The 15,116-nt window shown below is 35.6% G+C and overlaps 1 protein-coding gene across 2 annotated transcripts in view; it reads left to right on the top strand.

Annotated features, from left to right (window-relative positions):
- LOC150107633 (uncharacterized) overlaps positions 1 to 15,116 on the top strand; it is a 271,977-nt gene that overhangs the window by 45,386 nt on the left and 211,475 nt on the right. For both annotated transcript variants that reach the window (XM_090391984.1, XM_090391983.1), the window contains one exon: positions 9,829 to 9,915. In XM_090391984.1, coding sequence (XP_090248110.1) covers positions 9,829 to 9,915 — 87 coding nt within the window. The remainder of the gene's footprint in view (positions 1 to 9,828; positions 9,916 to 15,116) is intronic.

The following is a 15,116-nucleotide window of genomic DNA, read 5'->3' as shown; positions in this document are numbered from 1 at the left end:
GTCGCCCCGGTGAATAGAATACTGGCGCGTGATGGGGATGTCGTCAGACCTTGTACTGACCGTCTGAGTAATAGTCGAGCACAGAATGGGGAAGACTTGAGATCTCAGCGAATTCGATCGCGGCCAGATAGTTGGAGCCAGACGTATGGGGCACTCCATCTCCGAAGTCAGCAGGCACTTTGCTTTTCACGGGCCACTGTGTCAAGAATGTACCGTGAGTACATGGAATCGGGTATAACCACAGCCGCCAGGGAAAACTGCCATAGTGTACAACGTGTCGATGACAGGGGATGCCATCAGCTAGCTTGGATGATAACGACAGATAGATGGGCCACAGTGCCGCAGATCACCCGCGAATTCAATGCCGAACAACAAAGATGTGTGAGCAGCAACACCATCCAGAACCATCTCCTCGCTATGGGGTACAGAAGCCACCACATATGACAAGACACAGCGATTAGCATGGCCGCAGGAACACTGCCATTGGACCCTCGACGCATGGAAAAGGGTCGCCTGGACCGACAAGTCGAGGTACACGCCAATAGCATGGTACAAGTGCATCGCCAAGCACATGAAGCAATAGATCCCTCATGCCAGCAGGATACAGTTCAGGCCGGTGGTGATGGTATTCTCGTATGGGGACTGTTTACATGGGATGAAATGGGTCTCCTGGTACATCTACCATCGTCTCCTCACTGGCGAACGATACAGGGACCTGCTGTCAGATCATGTGCACCCATTTCTGCACCTACAGTACCCTGCAGGAGACCTGTATCTACAGCAAGATAATACACCTGCCCACGGCTCTCGAATTGTGGCTGAGTGGGTGGATGAACACTCCATGGACATGAGGATGCTTGGCTGGCTCCTGAGGTCCCCTGACCTCAGTCCTATTGAACACATCTGGGATGCTGTCGAGAGAGATATACGCGCCCTGGACCCTGCTCCGACCAGTCTCCATGCATTGTGGGAGGCTGTGCAGCAGTCATGGATCAGTTTGGTTCCCCAACGCTTCGGGTGCCTTGTGGAGTCCATGCCATGCTGCATCACCACCATCATCAAGACGAAAGGGGGTGCTACCCGCTACTAGGCAGGTATCTCTAATTCAACTGCTCATGAGTGTATATATATGAAAGAGAGGCTGTTGACTTCACATCACTTGTTTCAGTGTAAGTTAAGATAGAAAAATATAATTTCTTGTTGAGTATAATTTATAAAGCTACTTAATTTGAACTTTATCTTTCTGTTAAGTAAATTTCCCCATTGTTTTATAGAAGATGAAACAAAATGTTAAAATTTTTGTTGTTTAAAATTGTTAAATCCCAATTTATTTTGCATAAATGGCTGCTTATTTAGTGCAGGTACCAATAAACTGTTTATCCATTAAACAGATTCACAAAATACTACACTGGACCACAACCTTAACATGGATGAATTACTGTATTTTGTTAAGTAGGATATGCAGATCATGAAAATGATAGTAAAAAATTGATGACACAATTTTTTTAGTCCTTAATATTTGTCTTCAAAATATATGAATATATCATCTCTTCTAACTTTAAAAGATAGACGTTTTATCGAGACTTTCAGCCAATAAGTATAATCATAAAAAAACTGGATTTTATTTGTTTTTGGATAACTACAGTTGCAAAAAAAAAAAAAATGCCATGCATCACTTTCCTTGATGGCAGGCATTGCTCTATGATGCTTATATCTGGTGTAATCTTGTTATATATTTGTGTCGTGTTACTTTTCCTATAATAATTTACTTCCTTTATGGAATTTACCTCTCTACTTTAACTACAAGAGTTATAAAATTTCCCTGACTCTAATATCTGTATCACTTCTTACGTGTTCATTCTATAAGGAAAGCAAATTCTTTATCTCTAGTCGATTCCTAATTTTTCTCCGTGCTTACCCTGACTGTTAAAGGTTATTCCTTGCTAAAAGAAATGGATCCTCTAATTTCTTTCTGGGACCGTCTCCTCTTCAGATATTGACAAATTTATTTTTTAAAGCTGTGCCAGCCAATATAATATAATAGAGGGGATTCTTATTCAGGGAAACTTTTCCAGACTCTTGGTGCACGTAGGTGAATAAATTTAGTGCATATACTTATAAATCAAATGCTTTACTGTGGCTAAGTAAATTCTGGTTTGCAGTCATAACCTCTATAACAACATGTTATACCTTTCTTTCAACCCCCCCCCCCTTTATCAGATTACTGTTTCTTCTCCATATCCAGATACTCGTGATCTTGGTGGTCAAAGGAAAGAAAACAGCTTATCGTAATCAGCTTGAGACAGAAACTCCAGCTTCATTCATTGCCTAAACTGCAGGCTGCAATACTTGCAAAACCATCACGAACATGGCTACTTTGAAAGGACTAAATATACAAAACTTGCCACCTGTGTTAATTATACTGCATTTTGATCCTTTACAGAAGCTGTTGTGTGCAGTTTCCGTCCATCTGTGCTCCTCTCTCTCTCTCTCTCTCTCATCCATATGGCAGTGTTGCAGCATCGCTTAACGATAAAGTTGATCCCCGCAGCATCATTCTTCTTATCCAACTCCTGTGTAGATGACCAAGTCAGATAACCTCCTTCTTTAACTGCACAGAAACTGCACCCAACCTCTTCTGTAAGGGATCAAAAGGCACTACAATTAATACAGGTTGGCAAGTTTTCTACATTTAGTCCTTTCAAAGTCAAACAGCCATGTTCATGATTGTTTTGCAAGTGTTGCAGGTTTCTGAAATGTTGTCATGTATACCAAAAAGATTTCTGACTTCGATGGTTCAAAGGCATGCTTCTGAACTGACATCTGTTTTTTGTCATCCCTGCACAGTGTAGAGATGATAAAGAACACCCCACAAAAGGTGATAAGTGTCTACCTTCAAACTGTTGACTTATTGCTCTCACCTCATTCTGTAAAGTAAGATAAGGTCATCAGTAGTAACTTTTGACACCTGGAAAACTTTCAGCTAGTCAGTGACCACTAGTTTGGGTTTTATCAGTCAAAGCTCTTTACTTGCATCACCCATCTCTGGACATGTGCCATGGAAATGGTTTGGAGAAACCACTGCTGTTGCGCTTGACATTGTCAAGGTATTTGATAAGGTTTGGCATCAAGGGCTTCTCAGCAAATTGCTATTATGGCTTTTTCCTCTTTTTGCAATTGGAATGCCAGTTTTCTCTTGCTTCATTCATGACATATTCTGGTGGAGGATGTTCTCTCTTCAGATTTTCCCTATTAATGTAGGTCTTCCTAAGGGCTATGTAATTGCTCTCATTGACTTCAAATCTTGTTCCCAGTTTTGCTGATGATAGAACTCTCTACTCCTATGACAAGCCTTGCAGTGCTTAACCTCAAACTTCAAGATCATTTACAATTAGTGCTTAAACACTAATCTCCACACCAGCTTGCAAAGGGGAAATAACAACCTAGTCACTTACAGCTTCCAAAACATAGGTTTTGTCTTTTTTCCTCCTAAAAAAAAAAAAAAAAAAAAAAAAAATCCTTAGATCTTTTCTTCCTATATTTGACAATGCTCACCTTTTAATTCAACATCAGATTTCTTATCCCAGACTGATTCTTACTCTTAGCCTTTCCTGGCATAACATATTACCTCTATAGCAGTGACCTTTTTGATGTCGCAGACCCCCTATAGCAAATGTTAATTCACTGCAGCTCCCATAAAATCCAAAATGGAAATATTTTATATTTTACATATCATAAAGATGAAGGAATAAATTGCAATTTTACAACAGTAAATGTGTCATTTATGACAGTGCAATACTGTTATGAATGGAGATATTTGAAGAATATGAACATATCAATTAGGCCTAATATTATGAATTTAACACTCGCCTAATGTGATGGCTGGTGCTGTTTTTCAGACGTCAACTTTCGCATGTCAGGATCAAAACTGGATAATTTCAGACGTAGATCTGGCTCCACGTTAACTCTGTTCCTGTATTTGTTTTTCATATATACAAGATGGGAAAATGTTGTCTCGCACAGATATGTAGTGGCAAATGGCAACAGATGTCTTACAGCCCTTTTGGTTCCAAGAAAGAAGTTCATATTCTGAGTCTAGAAAGAGAGTTTTCATCCAGTAATTTTTTTCAGGACAAAGCGGAAAGTACAGATGTAGTTGACATGCCAATGACCTCATATGTTCAATCATACTTTCAGCAACATCACTAGAAAGAGGTTGTTCACTGAAATCAATGAAATCGCTCATCGTGTGAAAGGAATCGTGTTTTCCTTTCTCAATATGGTTATACCACAAATTTAACTTCTTGATTGTTGCCTCTATCTTGTCTTACACAGAAAACACAGTGACAGATATACCTTGAAGGCTCGCGTTAAGCCTATTCAAGATGTTAGAAATGTCCGATAAGTAAGCAAGAGATGAGAGCCACGAGAAATCATTTAAATAGTGTGTTAATGCAAATTTGGAGTTTATAAGGAACAACCTTACTTCGTCGTGAGGCTCATACAACAGCGTCAGAACCTTACCCCTGGGCAGCCATCGGATTTCTGAGTGCAATAATAAGTGTTCATGATCACTTCCCATTTCATTATAAAGCACAGAAAATAACCAGCTGTTAAGAGGACGGGCTTTAATAAAATTGACATTTTTTACTGCCTCATCTAGAATGGTTTTCATTTTGGAGGGCATACGGCATGTAGCTAGTACTTCGTGGTGTATACAGCAATGTGTCCATTTCACAAGAGGTGCAACCAAATCTTTATGTATTCCAGACATTGCCTGAGCACCATCTGTGCTGATACCTACACATTTTTCCCCATTGAAGTTTATTTGTAGTTATGAAGTCATTGACAACTTTGAAAAGGGCTTCAGCAGTTGTATGAAGAGGTAACAATTCACAGAACAAAAAATCTTCACAAACTTTATTTTATTTTCGTGTTCATATCGCACAAAAGCTAGCAAATTGGCATTATTTGAAATATCGTGGCTTTCATCCAACTGCAACGCAAAATATTCACTATGATATAACCGTTCTAGCAAAATATCTTTCACATTTCGAGCAATCTTGTCGATTCTTCTTTTCACAGTATTGTCAAATAACGATATTAGAGACACCTCGTTGACATGTTTTTCACTAAACAAGTTCTTTGTTATTGCTTTTGTCGCAGGCAAAATTAAATCTTTCCCAATTGTATGGGGTTGTCCATTTCTAGCGATCAGAAGGGCGACTTTGTAAGAGTCAAGAACAGCCTTTTCATTTTTTGTTTCACACACAATGTCCTTAACTAAATTCTGTGAACCACAAAGTTGCAGTTTTTTAATTTTGAAAATATTCTATTATTGGTTTATTAACTGATTCGCCATGTTTTGTTTCAGAGTGGCATCTCAACTTCGACGGTTTCATAGATTCATTTGATAACACTTCGCAACAAAGAACACACTGTGGTCTGTCTTCACCATCTTTATTCAGAACGGAAAATCCTATTTGCATATAGGATGGACAATGTCTGCATGATTTTTTGTACGAAGGAACTTTATCTGCACTAGTACTATTTTCGACAACACCAGATCCACTCGAATTATCGTCTGTCTTGCATTTCAACGATCCACACTTTAACTACCGATCCATATCTAAATAAGGTCGTGAACAAATTGAAAATCAGAAGTTTTGTTGTGAACTCAATTATTTGACCAAAAGCAGAAAAACAATATTAAACCAAGAAAAACACACTTGTATAATATTATCAAATTTATTTATAATATAAATTATATTATAATATTATAAATCTCAAATCCAATATAATATTATAAGTAATAATTTATTAAATTAAATTAAATTACAAAGAGTTGGCTATTATTCACCTGTGCTTTACAAAGGGAAGAAGTAACGGTATACCAACATTCGTGTTAAATTTTACTTAAACCATTGGCCTCAAGAAGCCAGAGATATACATTTCCAATATCCCAGGTGTGAGTAACATGATAAGATATAAAGTTTAATGAAAATAAACTATCCTGCAGACCCCAGATTCTATTAAAGAGGTCTTTCAGGACTGGATTTGGTGTGTGTGTGGGGGGGGGTACTCAGACTTTGATACTTTTAATGGAGCAACAAAAATGAAAAAAGAATCAAAATTACTGTTAAAAATACCAAGCTATTTTAAACCTGGTTTTACTCCATTTCCCAAGTAAGCAAACAAACAAGTCAAGTTTGCGCCTGCACGTATTGGAGGTCTAGCTGACCCTCAAAGTAGTGCAAGACCAGGGCAACTCCTTGGTAAAAGTAGAATAAGCTCTGATCACTAATCATAATATTTACCCTTAATGCAAAGCACATCTCCTGGAGGAGATGTATGATGTTTTGTATTAAAGGCAAGGGGCCACTACCCAGACCGGTTTCGACCTTTATTGAGGTCTCATCAGTGGGAGCCAGGCTAGAAATACCAAGATTTAGTAATACAGAGCTTATAAGTATTTTACCAGAACAAGTTACCATAAGGTGTTTTAACCTTATTAAATAAAAATCTCAGGAGAAGATATAAATGTAGAAAGTATTTTACCTTGGGTATAATAAATGTTAAAAATACCAAGCTATTTTAAACCTGGTTTTACTCCATTTCCCAAGTCTCTATAAGAAACAGCACACTTCATTGAAAAGACAAAAGATTAAGTAAGAGAACCATATGACCTACTGGACCTGAATAGAGAACTCTCTCAAGAATTATTTCTACGAGAGACACTAATGACTAATGTTATACGAACATTCCATCAATTACACCTTGACTTCACTGTCACTGCTTTTAGTGAACCTGATTATGGAGTCATTTGAAAACTGGCACTAGAGACTCATGAATTATGACTTAAAGTTTGGCTACTGTGTGTGTGTGTGGGTGGTGTTCCTAATATGGCCTAGCTCTGCAAATAAACTACAACACTTAATTTTTTGTCTTAACATTCATCTCTAGATTAAGTTCATTGTGGAATTAGAAACCAGTAATCTCTGTTTTTAGACACTCTTCCAGATGCCTCTGAACAAAATAAACTTATCTATTCAGTTTATTTCAGAAAGACACAGGGAGATACATGCAAAGTCCCTCCACCATTTATCACAAAAGATTGCCATTATGAGAACCTTCAAAGGCTTAAATTTTTAGCTAAAATTTTTGCTGTCCTCCAAGAAACTTTACCATTCCACAAATAGATGAAACTGGCCGTAGAACACATTCGGGCTTATAATGTACTTGGTCTCATAGCTTTAGTTGCTCGGCCATAAACTCTAAATTAATCCAAATTTCTGTCATATTAAATTTCTAATGTTGATTGAATTCTACATTGGCATGCCATAAAACAGCATTTCCCAAATTTTACATACATGTGGACTGTTTATCACATACATGCCTGAATTAAATAAGTAATTTTGTAACATAGTATCATTTTTACTCCTCTCTAATATCAGTTAAGCAATGAGCACAGATGTTTTCTGTGTATTATATGCATGCACACAATTACATTTTTTTTTCTCAAAGTGTTATTTTTTTATTGTTTATAGCTTGATTTTCTCAAGATATAAACAAAAAAACAGTTCGCATCATATTCAAAATACTCCCCTCTCCTCCCCCCCCAAAAAAAAAGAAAAAAGAAAAAAAAAACGACAGTGTGACCAGATCAGAAGAAATTCTGCTATAGAATATCTCAAAATATGCTCTTTAGTTTTGCATCATTTATATTAGAACTTATTTATGCAGTTTGACTGCACTGCATTTAAAATAAACTAACAGCAAAATGCAAATGAAACGCTTTGATTTTTAAAAACATACTAATGTTTTTTGTTATAAAATTTTATTATGTGGCTAATGTTTCACTTTTTTTTAAACACACATTTGTCATAGTTGTCATACTTCCAGTAGTTGTGGAAGCAATTCAGAATTGTAACAAATGAAATAATATTAATATGAAATAACTCAACATTTCAACCTTTCTACATGTCTGATAATATACATTTCTATTAATTATATTTAAGATGTTTCTTTGTTAAAATTGTTGCTTCATGCTACAGTGATAGTTATGAGAAAGCTCTCGTCTTTTGTATTTAAGAATTAAAGAGAAATGAACTTATTTAAAGACAAGATTTCATAACCAAAAACATAAATTTTTTTGTTGTGTCATTTTACGTACATGCTTGATTTCATTGATAAGTATTTGATAATATGGTAAGCCTGGTGTTAACCTGCAGATATTGGAGGAAAAGATATGGGAACGGAGCTTCTTGCAGTTAAATTCTTAATCTAGTATGAACTATACTCTAGGCCAGTGTTTTCCAACCTTTTTGATGTTGCGAACCCCCCTGTAGTGAATATTAATATGGCGCGGACTCCCTGTGGCAAATGTTAATTCACTGCGGCTCCCATAAAATCCAAAATGGAATTTTTTTTATATTTTACATATCATAAAGATGAAGCAATAAATTACAATTTTACAACACTAAATGTGTCATTTATAACAATGCAATACAGAATATGAACATATCAATTAGACCAGGTGTGAACAACGGGCGTGAGCAACATGATAAGATAAAGTTTAATGGAAATAAACTACCCCGCATTCCCCAGGTTGGGAAATGCTGCTCTAGGCTATAAACATGTTAAAGAGGGAGTGTTAATACTGATAAACTGCTTTTTGTTGTTTTGTAACACACCCAATGAGTATCTCCGATTCTATTTTATTACTGTTTTTATTTTTGATTTCCATTATAATATACTTCCAAAGTTTCACATTTTTTATTTTATCCTTTTTCAGACAGAAAGTGTATTTTTTCAGAGGAGTTGATTTTCCACCAATTTCCCCTCATTTTGTCATTTTTGTTATGCAGTGTCTTGAAATTTCTTCGTTCAGTTATTTTCTTATTATTGCAAAATGTATATTTTCATGAAGCCATAAACAAAACATTGTTCTTAATCAGTGCGAGTCCTGTTCAAATGACAATGATCCAACAGTTTCCATATAATTTTAGCTAGCACTTTAACTATAAAAATCTCCAAATCCAACTCATGAATGTGAATTTGAGCATACCTCTTTTTTCTCTCATACATAATTGATGTGAGCTGAGCTTTCCCTTTGATACCATGTTAACTGATTATATGGATTTGTCATGCTATCAGATACATTTATGTTAGGGGAAGTAGGCTTAGTTCAAAGTATTTTTTCAAACACTAATAAGGTGTGGGATCTATTTACTTGTGTATGAAATATATTATTCTTTTTTAAAAAAAAAAAAAAAAAATTTCTACAAACACTAATATTTTGTCTACAAGCTATTTTCCTGCAGCCAATAGTGCATATAATATCACATGATTTCAATTAAAATGTTGTTCTTTGTAGTGTTTTCCTATAACTGTATTGCTTTGAAACTTAGCAGAAAATTTTACAAATAAAGACATTAAATTAAACAAGTGATTCTGGTAATATTTTATGATGAACATTAATAAGGTGTGGGATATATTTACTTGTGTGTGAAATATATTATTCTTCTTAAAGGTGTGTTGTGATTCCTTTCAAATACATTTATAGTAGAGACAGTAGGCTTAGTTCAGAACATTTCTACAAATGCTAATAAGGTATGGGATATATTTACCTGTGTGTGAAATATATTATTATTCTTTAAAAAATACTAGGAAAAAGTTAAGTGATTCTGAGCATAGGAAAATACTTATTTGTATATAATAATTAATTATTAGTTTTTCATTAATCAAAACATATTGATTCCTTTTCAAATAACATTTATTTTAAAATATATTTTGCATGCTTTCACTGTCTTTTTCTTGTTTCTACAGCTGGAATTTTATATATCCATCATCCGAGGTGAAAAATAGTGATCCTTGTGATCCCAAGACCGTTATAGCCGCTCTGAAGGAAAAAAGGTAAGTTTATATATACAGTAGGCCCCCGCCCTCCGTATCTGCAGTTTTGGTGTCCGCTATTTCACTTATCTGCATTGCGAAAAAGCATGCGAAACGGTCGAGCGGCACGCTGTTTGAAACATGCATACGCACAGGCTAAAAACTTGTCGAAACATTCTTGTTTTGCTAGGTGCATGGACTTACGTGCGTGTTTGTTCATGTCTAGTTTTATTCGAATTGTTGAATAAAACAGTCAATTGTCTGTCATTGCAATTAAAAATTGCGTTTAAATTCAAGCAAATAAATTGAAAAATTTAAAAATGGCTTCAAAACTGAAAAGAAGACGAAGTGTTCAGTATTAGTGAAAAATCAGATTATCAATATGATTGAAGTAGAAAAACAGTCAATTGCAACTGTTGCCAAGATCTATAATAAAAATGAATCTTCTAGTTCAATCAATCAATTTGTTCTAATGAACAGGCTCTAAACCAGGAATACAAGATCATCAACCAAACATTTATCAAAAATGGATACAGTAAAAAAACTATTCACAAGATCTTCCATAAAGATACCAGTAAGAACAAAAAAGATTTCAAGAATGCTATTGCCATTCCTTATGTTAGTGGCATTTCTGAAAAAATAGACAGAACACTTCACAAATACAACATTAAAACCACCTTTAAATCCCCAAATAAGCTAAGACACTTACTCAGTTCTTCTAAAGATCCTCTTCCACACCTAGCACATCCAGGGGTATACAAAGGGGTATACAAAATACAATGCACATGTGACATACCATACATAGGGGAAACGGCGAACTATCCCAATCAGACAAGACGAACACAAATGACACATTAAATACCTCCATTTCGGTAAAACCGGCCTTTCTGACCATGCACTCCAAACATACCACAGAATTGACTGGAAAAATACAAAGTCCCTACACCGCACCAAAACCTGGTTTGAGAGAAAATTTAAAGAGTCGTGAAATGCTTAAACACAACCCAAATCTCAACAAAAATGATGGCCTCACACATTTCAAGAATGTGGAGGACCCATCTACAACCTGTATAACATCCTAAACTAGCCCTAGAAAAATCCCACTACAAGAAGACAACCTGGTGAAGTGTTTGGAACATTCAACTGAAAGAAATCAGTTTATAACAGTCAGAATTATCCAGAAGAATATTAATACATGAGGACTTTAGCAGTTTATTGTAGTTGTATTTATTTATTTATAATATATATATATATATATATATTCTTTATTTTATTTTTTATTTATTTATTTATTTTTTTTTTTTAATTTTTATTTATTTATTTTTTTATTTTTTATTTTTATTTTTTATCACTAGAGGTCAGGCTAGGAAAAAGGATTTATTAACTACGTAGATTTATTTTCCCGGTATGCAAGGCATGAACATGTAGCTTGGTTCCGTATACAGTTGTATTCTTCCGATGATGACCTCGATATAGAGGTTGAAACGTCAAGTTTTATTTTATTAGTAATTAATAAAATAATCTGTTCAACACGTGTGTTTTTGTGTGCCTAAATCTACAAATATGAATCTTCGATATGTTAAGTGTTGAAGAACAAAGAAAAAATTCGTGCCAGTCTTTCCATTGCACCCAAATCTGCAAAAGTTACAGGTACAGTGCATGATAAGGCATTACTCGAGGTAGAGAAAGCTTTGAATTTGTGGGCGGAAGACATGACAAGAAAAAGGATTCCTATTGATGGTAACACATTACGACAAAAAGCATTGATCCTATATGAAGACATGCGGCCACAAGACGAAACAGAAGAGGAAGAAAAGTCGTTTACAGCAAGCAAGAGCTGGTTGCATAGATTCAAAACTAGGTTTAATCTAAAAAACAAATTACAGGAGAATCTGCATCGGTTGATGAGAAAGCTGCTGCATTGTTCTCAGCAGAAATTAAAAAAAATTATTGCAGAGAAAGGTTATCATCCTAAGCAGTTTTTAATTGTGATGAAATCGGCCTCGTTTGGAAGAAAATGCCCCAACGGACCTACATCCATAAAACTGTAGAGCAAGCACCAGGCTTTAAAGCATTTAAAGACAGATTGATGCTGATACTTTGTGGCAACGCAGCTGGTCACACAATTAAACCTGGCCTTGTTTACTGAACACAGAATCCACGTGCCCTAAAAACAAAAGTTGTCTGCCTGTTTTTTGGCAATCAAATCTAAATACGTGGGTCACGGCCGTGTTATTTACAGAATGGTTCTATCGATCTTTTATTCTGGTGGTGAAAAAAATACTTGGAGAGGGAAGGATTACCATTTAAAGTTTTATTGATAATAGACAATGCTCCAGGGCACCCTGAGTCACTAGTCACCAAAAATGAAAATGTTGAAGTGGTTTTCTTCCCACCTAATACGACCTCATTGCTTCAGCCACTCGATCAAGATGTCATTAGATGCTTCAAAGCCTCATATGCTCGGCGGTTTTCGATATAATTCGTGCAATTGTTGAGGATTCTGCTGATGTTGGAGGCATGGAATGCTGGAAATCATTCACAATTGCAGATGCAATTGTATTCATCAAGGGAGCAATGGATGAATTGAAACCAGTTGAATGGATAAATTGATGCCCCTGATATTAACTCACAGATAACAATGATAATTAACACAGCATGGAACATAGGTGGAGAGGGATTTGACGATATGACAGAAGAAGAATTGAATGATTACATAGATGGACGTTGTGAGGTGCTCACTAATGAGGAGTTGAAAGATTGTAGCAAACACATAGGAATCAAAAAATTATGCTATAGTGGATAATTTTGCTTCACTGCATTTTCTTTTTTAGTTCATCAACAGTGTAAGAGTTTGGCCACAACTTTTTGTGCTTGTTACAGCAAGCTCATTGGTGGTGTCTGCTATGAGAGTCCAGTGTTTCTGCTGATTTTTGTACTTTTTAAGAGACTGCATCTCTTGCCAAATCTTCTACAGAAGAAGACGACGATGACGATGAAAGTGAACAAGAACCATCAGCGTGGACACTCAAAAAATTTGCTGCGATATTTCGAACAGCTCAAACATTAAAGGAACAGATTATGGATTATGATTCAATGATGGAGTGCAGCATAAAAATTACTCGCACAATAACCGAAGCTTTTGGAACCTTTGCAGAACCTGTTTACTGAATTGAAGAGACAAAAACGGCAGCTTCCAATAACAATGTTTTTTTAAAAAAAAGTCGACAAAGCTTCTACTATTGATGATCCTCAGCCATCCACATCATTTGCTCAGTAGGCAGGCAAGCAGCCGACTGCCAAAGATTCGGAAGATGAATAAATATGTAGCTGAACAACGAGGTGTTCTGATCTCAGTTGATTCCTCCTAATAAGAATAAAAATGTTAAGATTTTATTAACAATTACATTTTCATTAGCATATTTTATCATTTTGTTCTACATAATTAATATGTGGGTTAAATTTTGTCTAAAGACAAAGTTTTATTGAATGAGGCAATTTTTTTGGTTTGTCACTTCACCCATACTACTCGAGTGCTTTCTACCGCATTTGGACACACATTCCATTGCTCCTCATAGATTCTAAAGACGTAAAAATTGTTTCATGATAATATTAAATAAGTATGTAATATTATTATCGAGGAGCAATGGAACGTGTGCCCAAATGCAGTAGATAGCATCCCTGGATAGTACGGGTAAAGTGGTAGTGTAGAAATTACCTCATTTAATTAAAAAAAAAAAAACTCTTTTTATTATTATTTATTTAGTCATACAATTTAGTGTATACATTATATATTAACTACATAACATATTCACTAAAGAACCCTAGAGTCCTAGCATGTGAGACTGAGTCAATTTACTAATAATTTCCTGCTTCAATTTTGCTATATATGTTCAAAAATCTAGGTCTCACTAATGGTTCGCTACTATCCACGGAAGACGATGGAACCAAGCCTCCGCAGATATGGGGGGCCTACTGTATTTATATTAGGTTTATTTTATCTGTATGGGGAAAAAAAAATGCTAATTCACACCAAATGGCCAAGAACTCACTTTAAAATTACTTGTCTATTAACTTTCCCTTTAGGTGCTTGTGGAGATTTAGATCACCATTCAAAATACAGGTATCCCTCGATTAACGCGATTAATTAATCCCTTGATGTTACCGTGTATATCAAAATCGCGTTAATCAAATCTAATAATCAATGGTAAAAAGTATAATTCATCCCTGATCGATTACTGTACTAAGAGTTCGTTTTATATGGTACTCTTTTAGGAAAGATAAAAAATGAATGCAAAGTAAATGTTTAATAAATACTTGTACCCTACATTAGTCACTGCAATTTTTTTTAATCAAAAGAAGTTATAAAGAGTCATTTGTACAGTTTTAGTTTTTTTCTTATCGGCATAAATTCTACGATAACAAGCAAAATGACTCTCCAGACCTCGGCAAACAAGCATTCTTCGATTAACATCTGGATCCATATCCATTACTTGCTGCTTAAGCGATTCTAAACTGCGAAATATTCCATCCAGTTCTTTGACTGTTATTTCCTTTGGAACCTCATCTTCGCATTCCATTTTTTCATTCTCTTCATATGTGCGTTGTTCAATTTCAAGAAGATCGTTGTCACTGAAATCTTTTGAATCTGAATCCAATAATTCTTTAACATCTTCTGCATCAACACCATCAAAACTGAGGTCTTCACCATTTGCAATGATTTTTTTGACCACATTGTTCACAGGATTTTGAAAACAACCCAAGTCATTAGAGCATTCTGGCAGGTTTTTCCAAACGGCTTCATGCAACTAGAAGACGCTTGCTTCCACGAGTCACGAATGTTCTCAATTGCATGTTTAATGTTAAATTTTTTCCAAAATTCGTGGAGCATAATCGCATTTTCTCCTGTTGTTGTTTCTACTGCCTTTGAGAATGTCTTTTTAAGAAAATAGGCTTTGAAAGTTGCAATGACGCCCATGTCCGTGGGCTGTAGCAATGATGTCGTATTTGGTGGGAAAAATAAAACTTTCACATTCTCACACAGACCATTAAGAGAATTTGGATGACCATGAGACTAGCAGCCTCATGGCGTGAACATGATTTTGCGTGGTAAATTTAAAGGCGCATTAATCAAAACTCTTGCTGCGTATATCAAGGGATTGCCGCAATTAATTTCACCGCGATAATCAAATCAGAGTTAAGCAAGGGATACCTGTACAGAG

This window comes from Typopeltis vanoorti, chromosome 4 (assembly GCF_054136105.1).
Source record: "Typopeltis vanoorti isolate ZY-2024b chromosome 4, IOZ_Tvanoo_1.0, whole genome shotgun sequence".
Classification (NCBI taxonomy): Eukaryota; Metazoa; Arthropoda; class Arachnida; order Uropygi; family Thelyphonidae; genus Typopeltis; species Typopeltis vanoorti.
The sequence above is the reverse complement of the archived record's forward strand: the minus strand, read 5'-3'. Positions and strand labels throughout refer to the sequence as shown.